At 36.8% G+C, this 15,911-nt stretch overlaps 1 protein-coding gene across 1 annotated transcript in view; it reads right to left on the reverse strand.

The window, feature by feature from the left end:
• The window catches only part of ANKRD45 (ankyrin repeat domain 45), a 29,879-nt gene extending 15,004 nt beyond the window's left edge, over positions 1-14,875 (reverse strand). The window contains exons 1-2 of the mRNA XM_069478364.1: positions 14,536-14,875; positions 1,456-1,623 (exon numbers count right to left, since the gene is read on the reverse strand). Coding sequence (XP_069334465.1) covers positions 1,456-1,623; positions 14,536-14,875 — 508 coding nt within the window. The remainder of the gene's footprint in view (positions 1-1,455; positions 1,624-14,535) is intronic.
• Positions 14,876-15,911: the final 1,036 nt, after the last annotated feature.

Consider the following 15,911-nt stretch of genomic DNA (forward strand, 5'->3'; position numbering starts at 1 on the left):
TCACATTTAATTCTCACAACAGCCCTTGAAAGGTAGAAACTATTTTTTTTGGCCCCCTTTTTCAGGGGGGTATAGAGGTATAGAGAAGTACCTTGCCAAGGCCACATAGGTTTCAAGCGCAGATACTAGTATTTAAATTCAATCTCAAGAGGCCATGTACTTAACCCTTTTACTATTCCACCTATATGAAGCCTATCTGCAGAAACTATGACTTGTGGCTCAGTAAGTCAATCTTGTCACTGTCCCACAATATGCTACTTTCATTCTCAGCTCTAAGATTTTGCTCAGGTCCTTTCCCCTTCTATTGTGTATCCAAATTTCATCCATATTCAAGGCCCAGGTCAAGCCCAACTGACTTCATGTTCTGACTTCATGTTTTCTGACTACCCTGTAGCATGGACTGCCTATTCTGCCAATTTTAGCCCTTAAATCATAGTCCTTCTAATACTGCTATATAACTGTTGAATGTGTCTATAGCTTATCATCCTCCACTTAACAAATGTCCAGAGGACAGGAATAACCCATTGTACCTACAGCAGTAGCCATGCTCATATGGGATTTCAATAAATGCTCATATGGGTATTCAGTAAATGCTTGCTAAAAACATGAATGCAGACAACCATGCAAAATGAATGCTGTGACTTTCGTAAGTACTAATTTTTTAACCAATGTTTGTATACATACATAGTTACACAGGTATGTTGTCCTGAAATCTCTTTAAGCTGTATTCTACAGGACTGTGGGAATGATGTAAGCAAAGTATTAGCAAAAGTCAAAACAGCACAGTTTTTTGAATTTTGTATTGAAGTATAACATACACACAGAAAAGCACAAAAATTATATGTACAGCTCTGAATTTTCATAAATGAACACACCCATGTAATCAGCAACCAGATCAAGAAAAAGAACATTACATCCCAGAAGGGCCCCCCCATGCCATGAGAGTAACTACTATTCTGACTACTAACACCATAGATTAACTTTGCCTAAACAAACCATTTTTCAATTATTATTATAACCTTTTATAACTGAGGAATCATATTTTAATTAATATTAATATTAAAATATATAACATAATATTGATATTTTAATAATATTCATAAACTTAATATTCAAATATGCTGTTTTTAAACATTCAAGGAATGGTCCACTTTGCCTAGGTCTCTCAAAAAATGGCTTTGAACATATATTGTACATATATTCTTATAGAAAATTATTGGTGAAATTGTTAGAAGTTGGTAAATCAACAATCTTCCAATTTGTACAGTTCCTATTAAGTACAATGTTTAAGGCCAGTAACAAAATAGAAAAAAATTGGTAGATCATATATTATTGCCAATTGAGACTGTGGTTGTATCTACAAATAAATCATCTCAATGGAAGGTAACATAGCCTACAACCCACAGGAGAAAAATCCATCATATCAGTCAGTTTGCTAACACTTAGTGTACTTACCTGCCCAGTCCAGGAACTCAACACACTCCGTCTGGGAATACCGAGCAGCAACATCTCGAGCTCTTTCTTCCCGGAAGTTCAAAGCTTCTGTGTCAACATCCAGTTCCACTAGTGCTTTCAAAGTTTCCAAACGACCCCAGGCTGCAGCACAGTGTAAGAGCGTATACCCTAATAAACAGAATGAAGATGATCAGATCAAATATATTACGTTGTTTTAGGCTATTTTATGTATGAGAAGATCATAATGGAGGCCGGGCGTGGTGGCTCACGCCTGTAATCCTAGCACTCTGGGAGGCCGAGGCGGGTGGATCGCTCGAGGTCAGGAGTTCGAGACCAGCCTGAGCAAAAGCGAGACCCCGTCTCTACTAAAAATAGAAATTATATGGACAACTAAAATATATATACACAAAAAATTAGCCGGGCATGGTGGCACATGCCTGTAGTCCCAGCTACTCGGGAGGCTGAGGCAGTAGGATCGCTTAAGCCCAGGAGTTTGAGGTTGCTGTGAGCTAGGCTGAAGCCACGGCACTCACTCTAGCCCGGGCAACAGAGTGAGACTCTGTCTCAAAAAAAAAAAAAAAAAAAAAAGAAGATCATAATGGTAATCAAGTATTGAACAGTAACTATGAACCAGGCACTATTCTAAGTGCTTTACATATAGTATACTCATTTAGTTTCATAAAACCACTATGATATCAGAACTACTATAATCCTCATTTTACAAATTAGGAAACCAAAGTCCAGAGAGGTCAAGAAACTTGACCAAGGAACACAGCCAGTAAATGATGGAAGCAAGATACCAACACAGACTGTCTGAAACCTGAGCTCTTCGACATCTTCTAAGGAAGACAGCAATCCCCCCAGCAGTCACCTACTTTGGAACACAACTGGACCTATAACTTTAAGGAATTTTCATCAAACTCTAATTACGCTAGCATTATTGTTAACAATCATACAAATTAGTACAACTGTTATATACATATATATTCATGTGTGTGTGTTTATATATATACATACACATATATACTTGTGTGTATATATATATATATTCTTTGGAAAAAAATTGTGACCTATCAAATTAGAAAGTTATTTCTTAGACTTTCTGAGGTGATTACCATGAGGTATAATTGTAAAGGTGAAAAATATGGAAGGCATCTTTAAAATTTATCCAGACTGATTTTTAAAATGTCAAGTCAAAGATCATTGTTTGAACTCACCCACAAGGATCACAAGGATATACAGGCATACCTTATTTTATTGCGCTTTGCTTTATTGTGCTTCATGGATACCGTGTTTTTTACAAATGGAAGGTTTGTGGCAACCCTGCATCGAGTACATCTATTAGCACTATGTTTGTAACATCATGAGCTCACTTTGTGTCTCTGTGTCAGCATTTTTTTGCAATAAAGTGTTTTTAAATTAAGGTACGTACTTTTTTTAGACAAAATGCTATTGTCCACATAACAGACTACAGTGGAGTATAAATGTAACTTTTATATGCACTGGGAAACCAAAAAATTTGTGTGACTTGCTTTAATGTCATGTGAACATGCAATATCTCCTGGTATCCTGTATTTAAGACTGTTTTAACTGGCCATAGAGGTATGTACTATATTACCACAAAAAGAGTTGAGCAAGAGAATGAACCAACATGTGTTGAATCTATTCAGTAGTAGGCATTTTACGTGTACTTTAATCCTTCCAATACCCTATAAGGTAAATTTTATCATCCCCATTAAAGTATACGATGGGAAGTGAAAATCAGAGAAGCTATACCTTTCCCAATGCCACACTGGTAGTAAGTAACCAAATCAAGATTCAAACCCAGGTCTGTTGCCAGATGGAGGATTTACAAGGAGCAGGAAACACCACCCAAATGTTTGCCTCTAGCTAGACTAGGGAAACAGAAGAGAAAATAATGATTCCACTTACCTGCCAGAAATCTTTCCTCAGCTCCCTATTTGCCACATCCTACAATCCTGGGCCTATCTTAGACCAAGTTATGAACTATCATAACCAGAAGGGATAATAAAAGGCTAATAAAGAATCAAAAGCTCTAGTCTTGGCAACTGCAAGACATGGTCTTTACAAAAAAATAATAATACAAAAATTAGCCAGGTATGATGGTGTACACCACAGTCCCAGCTCAGGCAGGGGTGGGAAACCTGAGGCCTTGGGGCCACATGTGGCCTTCTGGATGCTTGAGTGTGGCCTTTTGACTGAATCCAAATCCAAGTTTGGATTCGGTCGAGGTGCTGTATTTGGGGATCTGGAAGGCCACATGTGGACTGAGGCCACAGGTTCCCCACCTCTACAGGAGTCTGAGGCTGCAGTGAGCTATGATGATGCCACTGCACTCCAGCCCAGGCAACAGAGCAAGACCCTGTCTCAGAAAAAGAAAAAAAAAAAAGAATTAAAGGGAACATAAAGTGAACTACTTTAGGATCAGCCAAAATTGGAATTGCCTCCCCTCTTTGGCCAAACTTTTTTTTTAATATCACAATAAGCAAGAAATTGTAAAACACTAAAAAACAGAGACTGGCCCAGGAATTTTATTATTCTTTTATTCCCTACTGTCTTATTCATTTGTGCTGCTATAACAGAATACCACACACTTGGTAATTTATAAAGAACTAAAATTTATTTCTCACAGTTCTAGGGTCTGGGAAGTCCAAGACCAATCAAGATGCTAGCATCTTGTGTGGGCCTTCTTGCTGCATCCTCACATGGCAGAAGGCAGAAGGGCAAGAGAGAGCAAACTCACTCCCAGAAGCCCTTTTTATAGTGCCATTAATCCATTTATGAAAGCAGAGCCCTCATGACCTGAACACCTCCCAAAGGGCCCCACCTACCAGCTGTTGCATTGGGGACTATGTTTTAAGCACGTGAGTTTGGGGAAACACATTCAGACTTGGCACCTATAAAATGGGAGGCCAAGAAATACCCAAATACTACCCTCTTGTTCCTGCCTTCTGCTTGAAGATGGAATTCTTCAATCAGCTGAACAGTCCAGGGCCCCTGATTTTCTGGGGAGGAAGACATTATCTACAGACAAACCACTGCTGGCATGACCAGCAGGGAGATGTTCTGGATCCTCATATTGCTTTCCTCAAAGTTGAAGTTATAGGCCACTGGTAACCTCTAAACAAAATGTTCTTAAATTCATTTAAGACACTGAAAGGGAGAGATGGAGGGGTCTATTTTTTAATATAATCAGTTAAAAATTAAAAAAAAAAAAAGATTTCTAAACAGTATTTTACCAAGGAATTTGTAACATTCACATGCTTTTTCCCTTGCTGGAGACAGTCCATTTTCTAGTAAGAAATGCACAGCTCCTTGTAGTACATTAACCCCACCACCTTTCCAAGAGAAGGAAAACATCTAAATGAGATGATTTCAGAAAGCAATCAGACAAGAAGGGGATTTTCCTAAAGTTCTCCCTTAATACATGCAATGAGCATTGGGTCCCAGGCGAGGGATTCAGAAGGCCGCATGTTGGAAACCCCCACAGAAAGAAACAGATCACAAATGGAACTGGGAACGATTAAGGTTGCTTCTAAAAGAGGGGAAAAAAAATCTCTTCATGGAAGATTACTGGTTACTAAATACAGAGAGAGTCTATTGAGCAGGTAGTTCATAGCAAGCCCAAAGATCAGACAAGAAGCAAAGAAATCTTTTTCCCTGCACAGGCACTGTTCTGTGTACTTCACAAGTATCAATTCATTTAAACCTCATAGTGATCCTATGGCATAGGTGCTATTAAATAGGATTGTTCTCAATTATGTATAAGGAAATTGAAGCACAGAGAGGATAAGTACTTTTCTCAAGGTTGCTATTAATAAAAACTAATGAATGTGCCAATGATAAGGTCAAATGCAAGAACTGAAATGGTGATGGTCAGAAACAAGTAATAGGCCATGAAGCAAAACACTCACCTTTCTACATTTCTCAACCTGCCTACCAACAGCGGTACTAGACACTTCAAATTCCCCAAATCATGTTGTTTCATGCCTCCATAACTTTGCATATGCTGTTTTTTTCCTGCCTGGAATAGTAACTACAGTAGTGGAATAAAATAATACCAGTTCACATTTTATATTTACTTAGTCTTTATAGTGGTATTTTATAAACCTGGATTTGGAATTCTTTTTTTTAATTAGTGAAATTATTTAATACATTTCAAATAAAAATTAAGGATTAAAAAAGCAAACACTTTAAAATAAAGAGAACATAATTAATCATAAAAATTGCAAATGAAACATTATCTGATCTCTTTTTTTAATATGTTAATAGTATCACCAGGATATTTTTATACAAATTTTTTCAGTTACTGAAGTTTTCCTGATTCAAAGTTAATTGGAATTATAATGAAAAGAAAATATTTTCCTTCAAATTATCCCATCTCTAATTTGAAAATAGAGATATCTCTTTGAACAGCTTTTTGCTTTTTAACTAGCACAGCAGACTTTTTTTTTTGAGAGTAATCTATACTTTTTCTTCCCAAACAAAACATTGTTCATTCACATTTATCTTTTTTAGTTTCCTCATGTACAGAAGGAGATTCTATGACAGTTTCCTGACCAATTTCAAAACCATAGGGTTCACATTCTACTTGTTTTGGAGGTCTTTTAACTTCAGTATTTTTGTCACAACAGAAATTCTGCAATATCACAATACCCCAATAGATCAATAGTATTCTAGTTGCTGGTAGAAAGTATTCCATTCTTATGCCTGAGTAACAGCAGTCTTTCCTTAATTCATAGAAAGTGTTATGATACAAAATTTTCTCAATTTTAAGTTTTTTTCTTGTAATATTTTTCTTAAAATCTTTAGGACCTGCTAGTAAATGACCTAAAACTTAAACAAATTATAAACATAAAAGTTCAGAAATAGTTAATCATGCTTAAATTGTCAACTTAATTTTTTTGTGATGCTTATTGTTGTACTTTTTACTCAAAATAAACTCATTTGATAGCATCAAAAATGTCAAATACCAAATTTTCTATTACATATTTGGGTTTTTGATTTTTTTATTGATATATCATAGCTATTCATATTTTGCAGGTACAAATGATATTTTGACACATGTATACAATGTATAATACTCAAATCAGGGTAATTAGAACATGCATCACCTCAAACATTTATCTTTCCTTTGTGTTGGGAACATCACAATTCTCTCTAGCTATTTTGAAATAGACAATAAACCTTCATTAACTATAATTTCCTTACTGTACTATCAAATACTAGAACTTATTCCTTCTAACTAACTGTTTGTATGATAGAAGAAAATATTATACATTGCTCCACAAAGCATAAAATCTTCTTTTAAAAAATTATGTTTTCACCTACCTAAAAATGATACAAGCCATATATGACAAACCCACAGCCAACATCATTCTGAATGGGGAAAAACTGAAAGCACTCCCACTTAGAACTGGAACCAGACAGGGCTGCCCACTGTCCCCATTACTTTTCAACATAGTATTGGAAGTCCTTGCGAGAGCTATCAGGCAAGAGAGCAGAATCAAGGGAATCCAAATAGGGAAAGAAGAGATCAAACTCTCACTTTTTGCTGATGATATGATGTTATATCTGGAAAACCCCCAGGATTCAACCATGAGACTACTGGAATTGATCAACGAATATAGCAAAGTCTCAGGCTACAAAATTAATATACACAAATCAGAGGCATTTATATATGCCAATAACAGTCAATTGGAAAACCAAGTTAAAGACTCAATACCCTTCAAAATAGCAACAAAGAAAATAAAATATCTAGGTATATATCTAACTAAAGAGGTAAAGGACCTCTATAAGGAAAACTATGAAACACTGAGAAAAGAAATAGCAGAACTTGCAAATAGATGGAAAACTATATCATGCTCGTGGATTGGAAGAATCAACATTGTTAAAATGTCTATACTACCCAAAGTGATTTACAGATTTAATGCAATCCCTATTAAGCTACCAACATCATTCTTCACAGAAGTAGAGAAAATAATTATACACTTTGTATGAAATCAGAGAAGACCCCGTATAGCAAAAGCAATTTTAAGCAACAAAAACAAAATGGGAGGTATTACTTTGCCAGACTTCAAACTATACTACAAGGCCGTGGTTCTTAAAACAGCCTGGTAGTGGCACAAGTACAGGGACACAGACCAATGGAACACAACAGAAAATCCAAATATAAAATCATCCTTATATAGACACCTTAATTTTTGACAAAGCAGGAAAGAACATACTCTGGGGACAAGAATCCCTATTCAATAAATGGTGCTGGGAGAATTGGTTAGCCACATGTAGAAGACCAAAACAGGACCCACAGTTTTCACCTCTCACAAAAATCAAATCACGGTGGATAACAGACTTAAACCTTAGGTGTGAAACGATTAGAATTCTAGAAGAACATGTAGGAAAGACTCTTACAGACATTGGCCTAGGCAAAGAATTTATGAAGAAGACCCCCAAGGCAATCACAGCAGCAACAAAAATAAATGAATGGGACATGATTAAATTAAAAAGCTTCTGCACAGCCAAAGAAACAGTCCAGAGAATAAATAGACCACCTACAGAATGGGAAAAAATTTTTGCATACTACACATCAGATAAAGGACTGATAACAAGAATCTATTTAGAACTCAGGAAAATTAGCAAGAAAAATCAAACAACCCTATCAAAAAGTGGGCAAATGACATGAATAGAAATTTCTCAAAAGAAGATATAAGAATGGCTAACAAACATATGAAAAAATGCTCAACATCCCTAATCATCAGGGAAATGCAAATCAAAACCACAATGAGATATCACTTAACCCCAGTGAGAATGGCCTTTATCAAAAAATCCCAAAACAACACATGTTGGCGTGGATGTGGAGAGACAGGAACACTCATACACTGCTGGTGGGACTGCAAACTAGTGCAACCCCTGTGGAAAGCATTATGGAGATATCTTAAACAGATTCAAGTAGACCTGCCATTTGATCCAGCAATCCCATTATTGGGCATATACCCAAAGGAACAAATGTCATTCTATAACAAAGACACATGTACCCGAATGTTTATAGCAGCACAATTCACAATTGCAAAGATGTGGAAACAACCCAAATGCCCATCAATACATGATTGGATTAGTAAGCTGTGGTATATGTATACCATGGAATATTACTCAGCTATAAGAAATAATGAAGATACGACATCTCTATGGTTCTCCTGGAGAGAGTTGGAGCCCATTATATTAAGTGAAGTATCCCAAGAATGGAAAAACAAGTATCACATGTACTCACCAGAATATTGGTTTCCCTGATCATCACCTAAATACACATCTAGGAACGACACCAATCGGATATCAGACTGAGGTGGGGGGTGGGGGGAGGGGATGGGTGTATGCCCACATAATGAGTGCATTGTGCACCGTTTGGGGAATGGTCACGCTTGAAGGTGCTGACTCGGGAAGGGGGTTGGGGAAGGGAGGGATATATACCTACATGATGGTGCAACGCACACTGTCTGGGGAACGGACACGCCTAGAGCTTTGACTTGGGGAGACAGGCGGTACATGGGCAACGTATGTAACCTCAAATTCTGTATCCACCATAATAAGATGAAATAAATTAAAAAAAAATTATGTTTTCCAGATTTTTCAACACCTAGACAAGATTAAAAATCTCTGTTCTTGGCCGGGCATGGTGGCTCACGCCTGTAATCCTAGCACTCTGGGAGGCCGAGGCGGGAGGATTGCTAGAGGTCAGGAGCTTGAGACCAGCCTGAGCAAGAGCAAGACCCCGTCTCTACTAAAAATAAAAAGAAATTAGCCATACAACTAAAAATATATAGAAAAAATTAGCCAGGCATCGTGGCACATGCCTGTAGTCCTGGCTACTGGGGAGGCTAGGCAGAAGGATTGCTTGAGCCCAGGAATTTGAGGTTGCTATGAGCTAGGCTGACGCCATGGCACTCTAGCCCAGGCAACAGAGCAAGACTCTGTCTCAAAAAAAAAAAAAAAGAATCTCTGTTTTAGTTCAAGAGTTATATGTATTCAGAACTCAGAGAGTCACATGATCCTCTCACAGTTGTTTTTTAAGTACCAGGAGGTAATTATACAAGTAAGTGTGGTGCTATTTATAAGGTCTGGAGATGTCAAAGCTCTTTATCTTGTATCTCTCAGAGTACCCAATCTACATTTTAATAAAAACCTTAAGAGAGGATCTGGTTCTCAACTTTGCATGTTTAAGAACTTGATTTGATTCATTCTCCCAGGGGAACAAGCTCATGAGAACAGAATCATCCCAATCAAACAAGAAATTGACAGGTAGACCTTAATGTAATTCATTATTTTACAATGATTAAAAAAATCATTGCCAAGTTGACTGGTAGAATTCAGTTGACCAGTTCATACATACTTTCCACTGTAAAATCATCTTCATGGAATGTCAAATCTTTATTTTATATAACGCCAGAATAATGCTTAATTCATTTCCTTCCTTGTAAGAAAGTCTACATGGGAAACAAACAGCATCAGAAGATTTAACAGAGGAGATTTCTGTATTGGTTTTCTTTCCTGCTGAAATAAATTACCACAAATTTAACAACTAAAAACAATACCCATGTACTATTTCATTCAGGGGTAGGGAACCTGCAGCCTTAGGGCCACATGCAGGCTTCTAGGTCCTTAAGCGCAGCCTTTTGACTGAATCCATATTTTACACAACAAATCCGTTTATTAAGAGGAGTGCAGCAGAGAAAGATGAAGCTTTTCTTGCCTCTTTTGGTGCTTAAAAAAAGAACAATCCTGGGCCGGGCGTGGTGGCTCACGCCTGTAATCCTAGCACTCTGGGAGGCTGAGGCGGGTGGATCGCTCGAGGTCAGGAGTTCGAGACCAGCCTGAGCAAGAGTGAGACCCCGTCTCTACTAAAAATAGAAAGAAATTATATGGACAACTAAAATATATATATACAAAAAATTAGCCGGGCATCGTGGCGCATGCCTGTAGTCCCAGCTACTCGGGAGGCTGAGGCAGTAGGATCGCTTAAGCCCAGGAGTTTGAGGTTGCCGTGAGCTAGACTGACGCCACGGCACTCACTCTAGCCCAGGCAACAGAGTGAGACTCTGTCTCAAAAAAAAAAAAAAAAGAACAATCTTAAAATCAGAAGGCCACAGGTTCCCCACCCCTGGGAGACTCTGGGGAGAAATCTGCTTCTAAGACCATTCAGGTCGGAGGCAGAATTCAGTTTCTTCAGGTTGGAAGGCTGAGGTCGCTGATTCTTTGCTGGATGTCAGCCACGAAGCTTCCTTCAGCTCTTTAAGCCTACCTGCATTCCTAATCACATTGTTCCCTCTGGCTTCAAACCAGCAACTACATGTCAAGTACTTCTCACACTTCAAACTTCTTTAACAACTTCTGCCAAATCTCTTCTAACCCCAGCTGGACAAAGTCCTCTGCTTTTAAGGACTTACGGGATCAGTTTGGGACCCCCTAAAATAATCCAGGCTAATCTGTTTTAAAGTTCTTAATCTTAATTACATCTGCAAAGTCCCTTTGCCATGTAATGTAACACATTTACAGGTACTAGGGATTAGGACATGGACATCTTTAGAGGGCTAGTCTTCCCACCAGAGTCCACCCATTAGCCTCGTAAAAATGCAAAATACATTCACCCCAACCCAAGGTCCCAAAGGTCTCATCCCATACAGTGTCAACTCAAAGACCAAAAAATCTCATGTAAATGTCATCAACTCAAAAGTCCCAAATCTCATCATCAAAATCATCTAAATCGTGTGATGAGACTCCAGGTATAATCCATTAAGTATAGTTACTACAGCATAATTCCATCTTTGGATATATGAAATTAAAGAAACAAGTTATCTACTCCCAACATACAATGGGATAGGCATAAGATATAGGTTTGGACACTCTGGCTCAAACAGGGGGAAAATGAAAGGTAAAATGGACTCACTGGTCCAAAGCAGTTCTGAAATTGAGCCAGGTAAACTCCTTTAGGTTTCAAAGCCTGAGAATAAGGCTTTGAGACCTAAAGGTTTCACCTCTGCCCTCTAGGTTCTTGGCTTCACCCTCTGGGCTCTCAGGCCTCTGAGCTGTCCTTCCTTCTTCATGAAAGGTAGTACGTGTTTGCAGCTGAATGGCTCATCAGTCTGCTTCCTGACAATAGAATTTTGGGGGTCCAACAGTCTTCCTTCATTTTTTACACTCTCTTTCCCCTTCAGTTCAAGCTGGCAGTGTGTCTGCTGTTATAAAATTCTCAATGACTTTGTAGGTCTACTGTGGGTGTGTCAGGGATTTGATTCACTCACTTAGACAAAAGCAAGGTCCACAAATCCTTTTGAGATAATCCCTGCTTCATTTTTAACTTCTGTTGAGATGGCTAAGGGATAATGCTTTTAAGCTTTCCAGAGGCTCCCCAGTTTGATTAAAGGGATACCCTCAGCCATATCCTTAATCTCTTGTATCTAAATACTCTGAACTTTTGATCTTTCCATAATGTCAACAAAAGGTTGTAGAGTCACACACTCAGGTTTTCTCTAGAGTACGCTTTTCTTTCAGTGAATATCTTAATTTTAATGTCTTTGCCATTAGGATGGGCTTAGAATTTCCCAAATTATCAAGTTCTTTTTTCAAATTATCCCTTTCCTCTGGCATTTTACTATAAGCAGCAAGAAGAAACCGGGATGTACCTTCAACATTTAGTCTGGGAATTTCTCTAAATGAGAAGATTTCATGGTGAGCATGAAATCAGAATGAAGAAATAGATTATCTCAGAGTATATCATCAAGTTCTGAAAAACTGTAAACCTATCCCCACACATTGGGAAATACCTACCAAAAGGATGGTAATATTCATGTCAACTAGTCAGAATACCACCTCCTCCCTTGAATAGTGCTAGGAGCATGCTGTCAAATATTGATTTGGGGCTTTTCTTTTCCTTTATATAGTATGGTTTTTAGATATTACTATTATCCCCATTTTTATATATGAACAAACCATAACACGGAAAGGTTATATAATTTGCCCAAGTCACACAGCCAAGTTAGTAGAAGAGCTGGGATTTGAAGCAAGCAGTCTGGCTCTAAAATCTATGCTCTTAGCCAATCTATTATAGAATCCTTTCGTAATTTGCTTTTTATCTCAATGTTATGTTTTTGAGTAGTATCCATTTTAATAACAAAAGAGCTAATTCATTCCTTTTAATTATTATGTAATATTCCATCGTATGACAGCTCATGATGCATTTGTTTACCACCTGTTGATTTATATTATTTCCAATTATTCACTATTATAAGCAATACATAAATAATCATCAGCATGTGTGAGAGTTTACTAAAGATATATATCTAGAAATGGAATTCTGGATCATTGTGCATGTCCATTTGCAACTTTATATAAATGTTCTTAAACATCATTGCACCAATTTACACTCCCTCTGGTAGAATAAAGGAATTTCTGTTTCCCATATCTTCACCAATACTTAATGCTGCCTAGCATTTAAATTTTTGCCAATCTGATGAGTAGTGGTAGCCAATTGTTTAAATTTGCATTTTAATCGTGAAGTTGAGCATATTTTCATACATTTATTGGCCATGAGAGTTCCTCTTCATGAATTGCTTGTTTCTATCCTTTGCCTATTTTTCTATTGAGTTGAACTTTTCTCATTGATGAGTACACTGTCTTTACACAGATATATCCTTTGTCAGTTGAGAAGATATTGCAAATGTCTTCTACTCTGTGGCTTATTTTGTCACTAGTTTATAGTATATTTTGTGTGTAATTTTTAATCTTTATATATAATATATCAATCTTTTCCCTTTGTGTCCCTTATGTCTTGTTTTAAGAAATCCTGTAATAGGTCAAGAATATAACTCCTGTATTTATTTTTCAGAAAGTTTAAAATTTTTGCTATTCACATTCATATCTTACAAGCACCTGCAATTGATTTTTATGCATGGTATGACGTAGGTATCTAATTTTAATTTTTTTTAATTTATTTTTTGTAGAGACAGGGTCTTATTATGTTGCCTATGCTGGTCTTGAACTCCTGATCTCAAGCAATCCTTACACCTTGGCCTCCTGAAACAGGCAGTGAGCCACTGAGCCCAGCTTAATTTTACTTTTTTTCCAGGTGAATAATCAACATTCTCAGACATCACATATTAAATAGTTCATCATCTCCCCCACTGAAACGTAGGGTCAGCTTCTCAGTTTGCATTTTTTTTTTAAAAAATCTTCTGGGATATTAACTAGATTGATAAATTAATTTGTAAGAATTGATATATTTATGATATTTACTTTCACCACCTGAAATATATACATACTTTGGGTCTTCTTTGATGTAATTCAATAAAGTTTTACCTTTTTGCCATTAATGTCTTGAAATTCCTTTGTCAGATTTATTCCTAGATTCTTTATCATTTTGTTATAAATAAGATTTTTACTTTAATTACATTCTCTAATTGAATAGTGATGATACATAGAAAGCTACTGATTTGGAATATTGGTCTTTTGTTCATATTCTTGCTAAATTCTATTAGTACTAATAGTTAGTAGATTCCCTTAAATTTAAGTCTATGTGCCTGTGGATAACAAGAGTTTTGTTTCATCTACTCTAATCCTTATATTGAGTAGTGAGCTGGTAAATGTATAACAACCAGTTCACTTCAAAAGAAAGAGATAATCAATATTATTGAGCACTTACTACATACCAATTTACTATGTGCCAAGCACTGCAATATTTATATTTATTATCTTATTTAATTCTCATAACACCCTAAAGAAAAATACAATTATCCCCATTTTGCAGATGAAAAAAGAGACAAAAAAAAATCAAGTAACTTGCCAAGTCACATAGCTAATAAATAGTGAAGTCTGTGTTCTAAAATACTAAGCCATACAATATCAACATTGATATATTTACATTACCCACATACATATGCTTATATGTACATATACATATATAATATATGTAAAGCACGAAGCAGGCACATCAAATTTATCCAACCTAAAAGATTGTATATGGCATCTTTAGGTAGAGATAAGTAACACTAATGAGAGAAGAAAGAAAAATACCTCTGGTGGTTTTTTCATTCAGATTCACACCATATTTTGCCAAAGCTCTAATCACATCACTTTGCCCAGCCATGCAAGCTGCATACAACAAATTTCTCCCAACGATGTCTTCTTCCAAGAGTAGCTGCATGGCCTGCTCATGATGAGGATTCTCAGGGTCCTCAAAAATCTTCTGCAAACCTTCTACATCCCCTGTGAGAGCAGGTTGTAAGAGAGGGTTCATGGCAACTGTTTCCTCTGGTTCTTGGGCTGCTTCCTCTTCATCTTCTTCTTCTTCTTGCTGTGAGAAAAATGCTGATTTTTCTGAACTCACTGACTCTGCAGGTCCTTCTGACTCCATTAACTCCAAAAGTACCTAAGATTTAAAAAAAAACAAAAGAAATAAAAATCTACTCAAACAAATCAGTATTTATTTATTTGTTCAGGCAACTGACAATATGGATGAAATGGAAATACTTAGCTATTCGAAAATAATTGTAAAATACTTCAGCCAATCAATAAAGTTATTATGCACCTATTATGAATAAATACACTGCGTGAGTATATACTAAAATGCAAAGGGTGTGATAAAAATAGTAAATTCAATAGGAACAGGAGAAGAAAGAGATCAATGTAAGCTAAATTCATTAGGAAAAGATTGAAAGAGTGTTAAAGTGACCTACCGGCCTAAACAAATATCCCTGCAGGGGAAAAGTGAGAAATATAATTAGATCATTGGAGCCAAGTTATGAAGACTTTAAAAATTAGGCATTTACACTTAGACAGAATTCATTTACTCAGTAATACTTACCAAAAGCTTATTAATATACTAAGTGCTGTGTAGGTACTATGTAAAGTATAAAAAAGAATCAAATTTACTTCCTGCCCTCAACAACTTACTATTTCAAGGGAGAAAATATGACATACACAAAGTTAGTTTAATAAAAGGTGACAAGTGGTTAAGTACCATAACAAATGAAATGCTATGGGAGTTTGGAAGGGACAAGATTAATTCCAGGTAGAATTAATCAAGGAGGTCTTAATAGTGCTGACTCTGGCAGAACACATATTAAATTGGGAATGACTCAGAGAAGAGTACCATAGTCCTCTCATATGTACAGTAATGCTTGTGGCATCACTATTCACAACAGCAAAAAACCTGGAAGGAAAAAACAATGCCTAGGAGGAACAGGATCATAAACTGTGGTATATTTATACAAACTGGTGTGCAGTGGTTAAAAGGAATAAATTACAGTGCTATACTATACAGCTTCTGATATGGCTCCCAACACCCAACCCCTGCCCCTGGGTATTCACACCTTTGTGTAATTTCCTCACCTTGAGTGTGGGCTGGACATACTAAATAGCTTCTAATGACGAGAGTACAGCAACAGCGA

The sequence above is a fragment of the Eulemur rufifrons genome, chromosome 8, assembly GCF_041146395.1.
Source record: "Eulemur rufifrons isolate Redbay chromosome 8, OSU_ERuf_1, whole genome shotgun sequence".
Classification (NCBI taxonomy): Eukaryota; Metazoa; Chordata; class Mammalia; order Primates; family Lemuridae; genus Eulemur; species Eulemur rufifrons.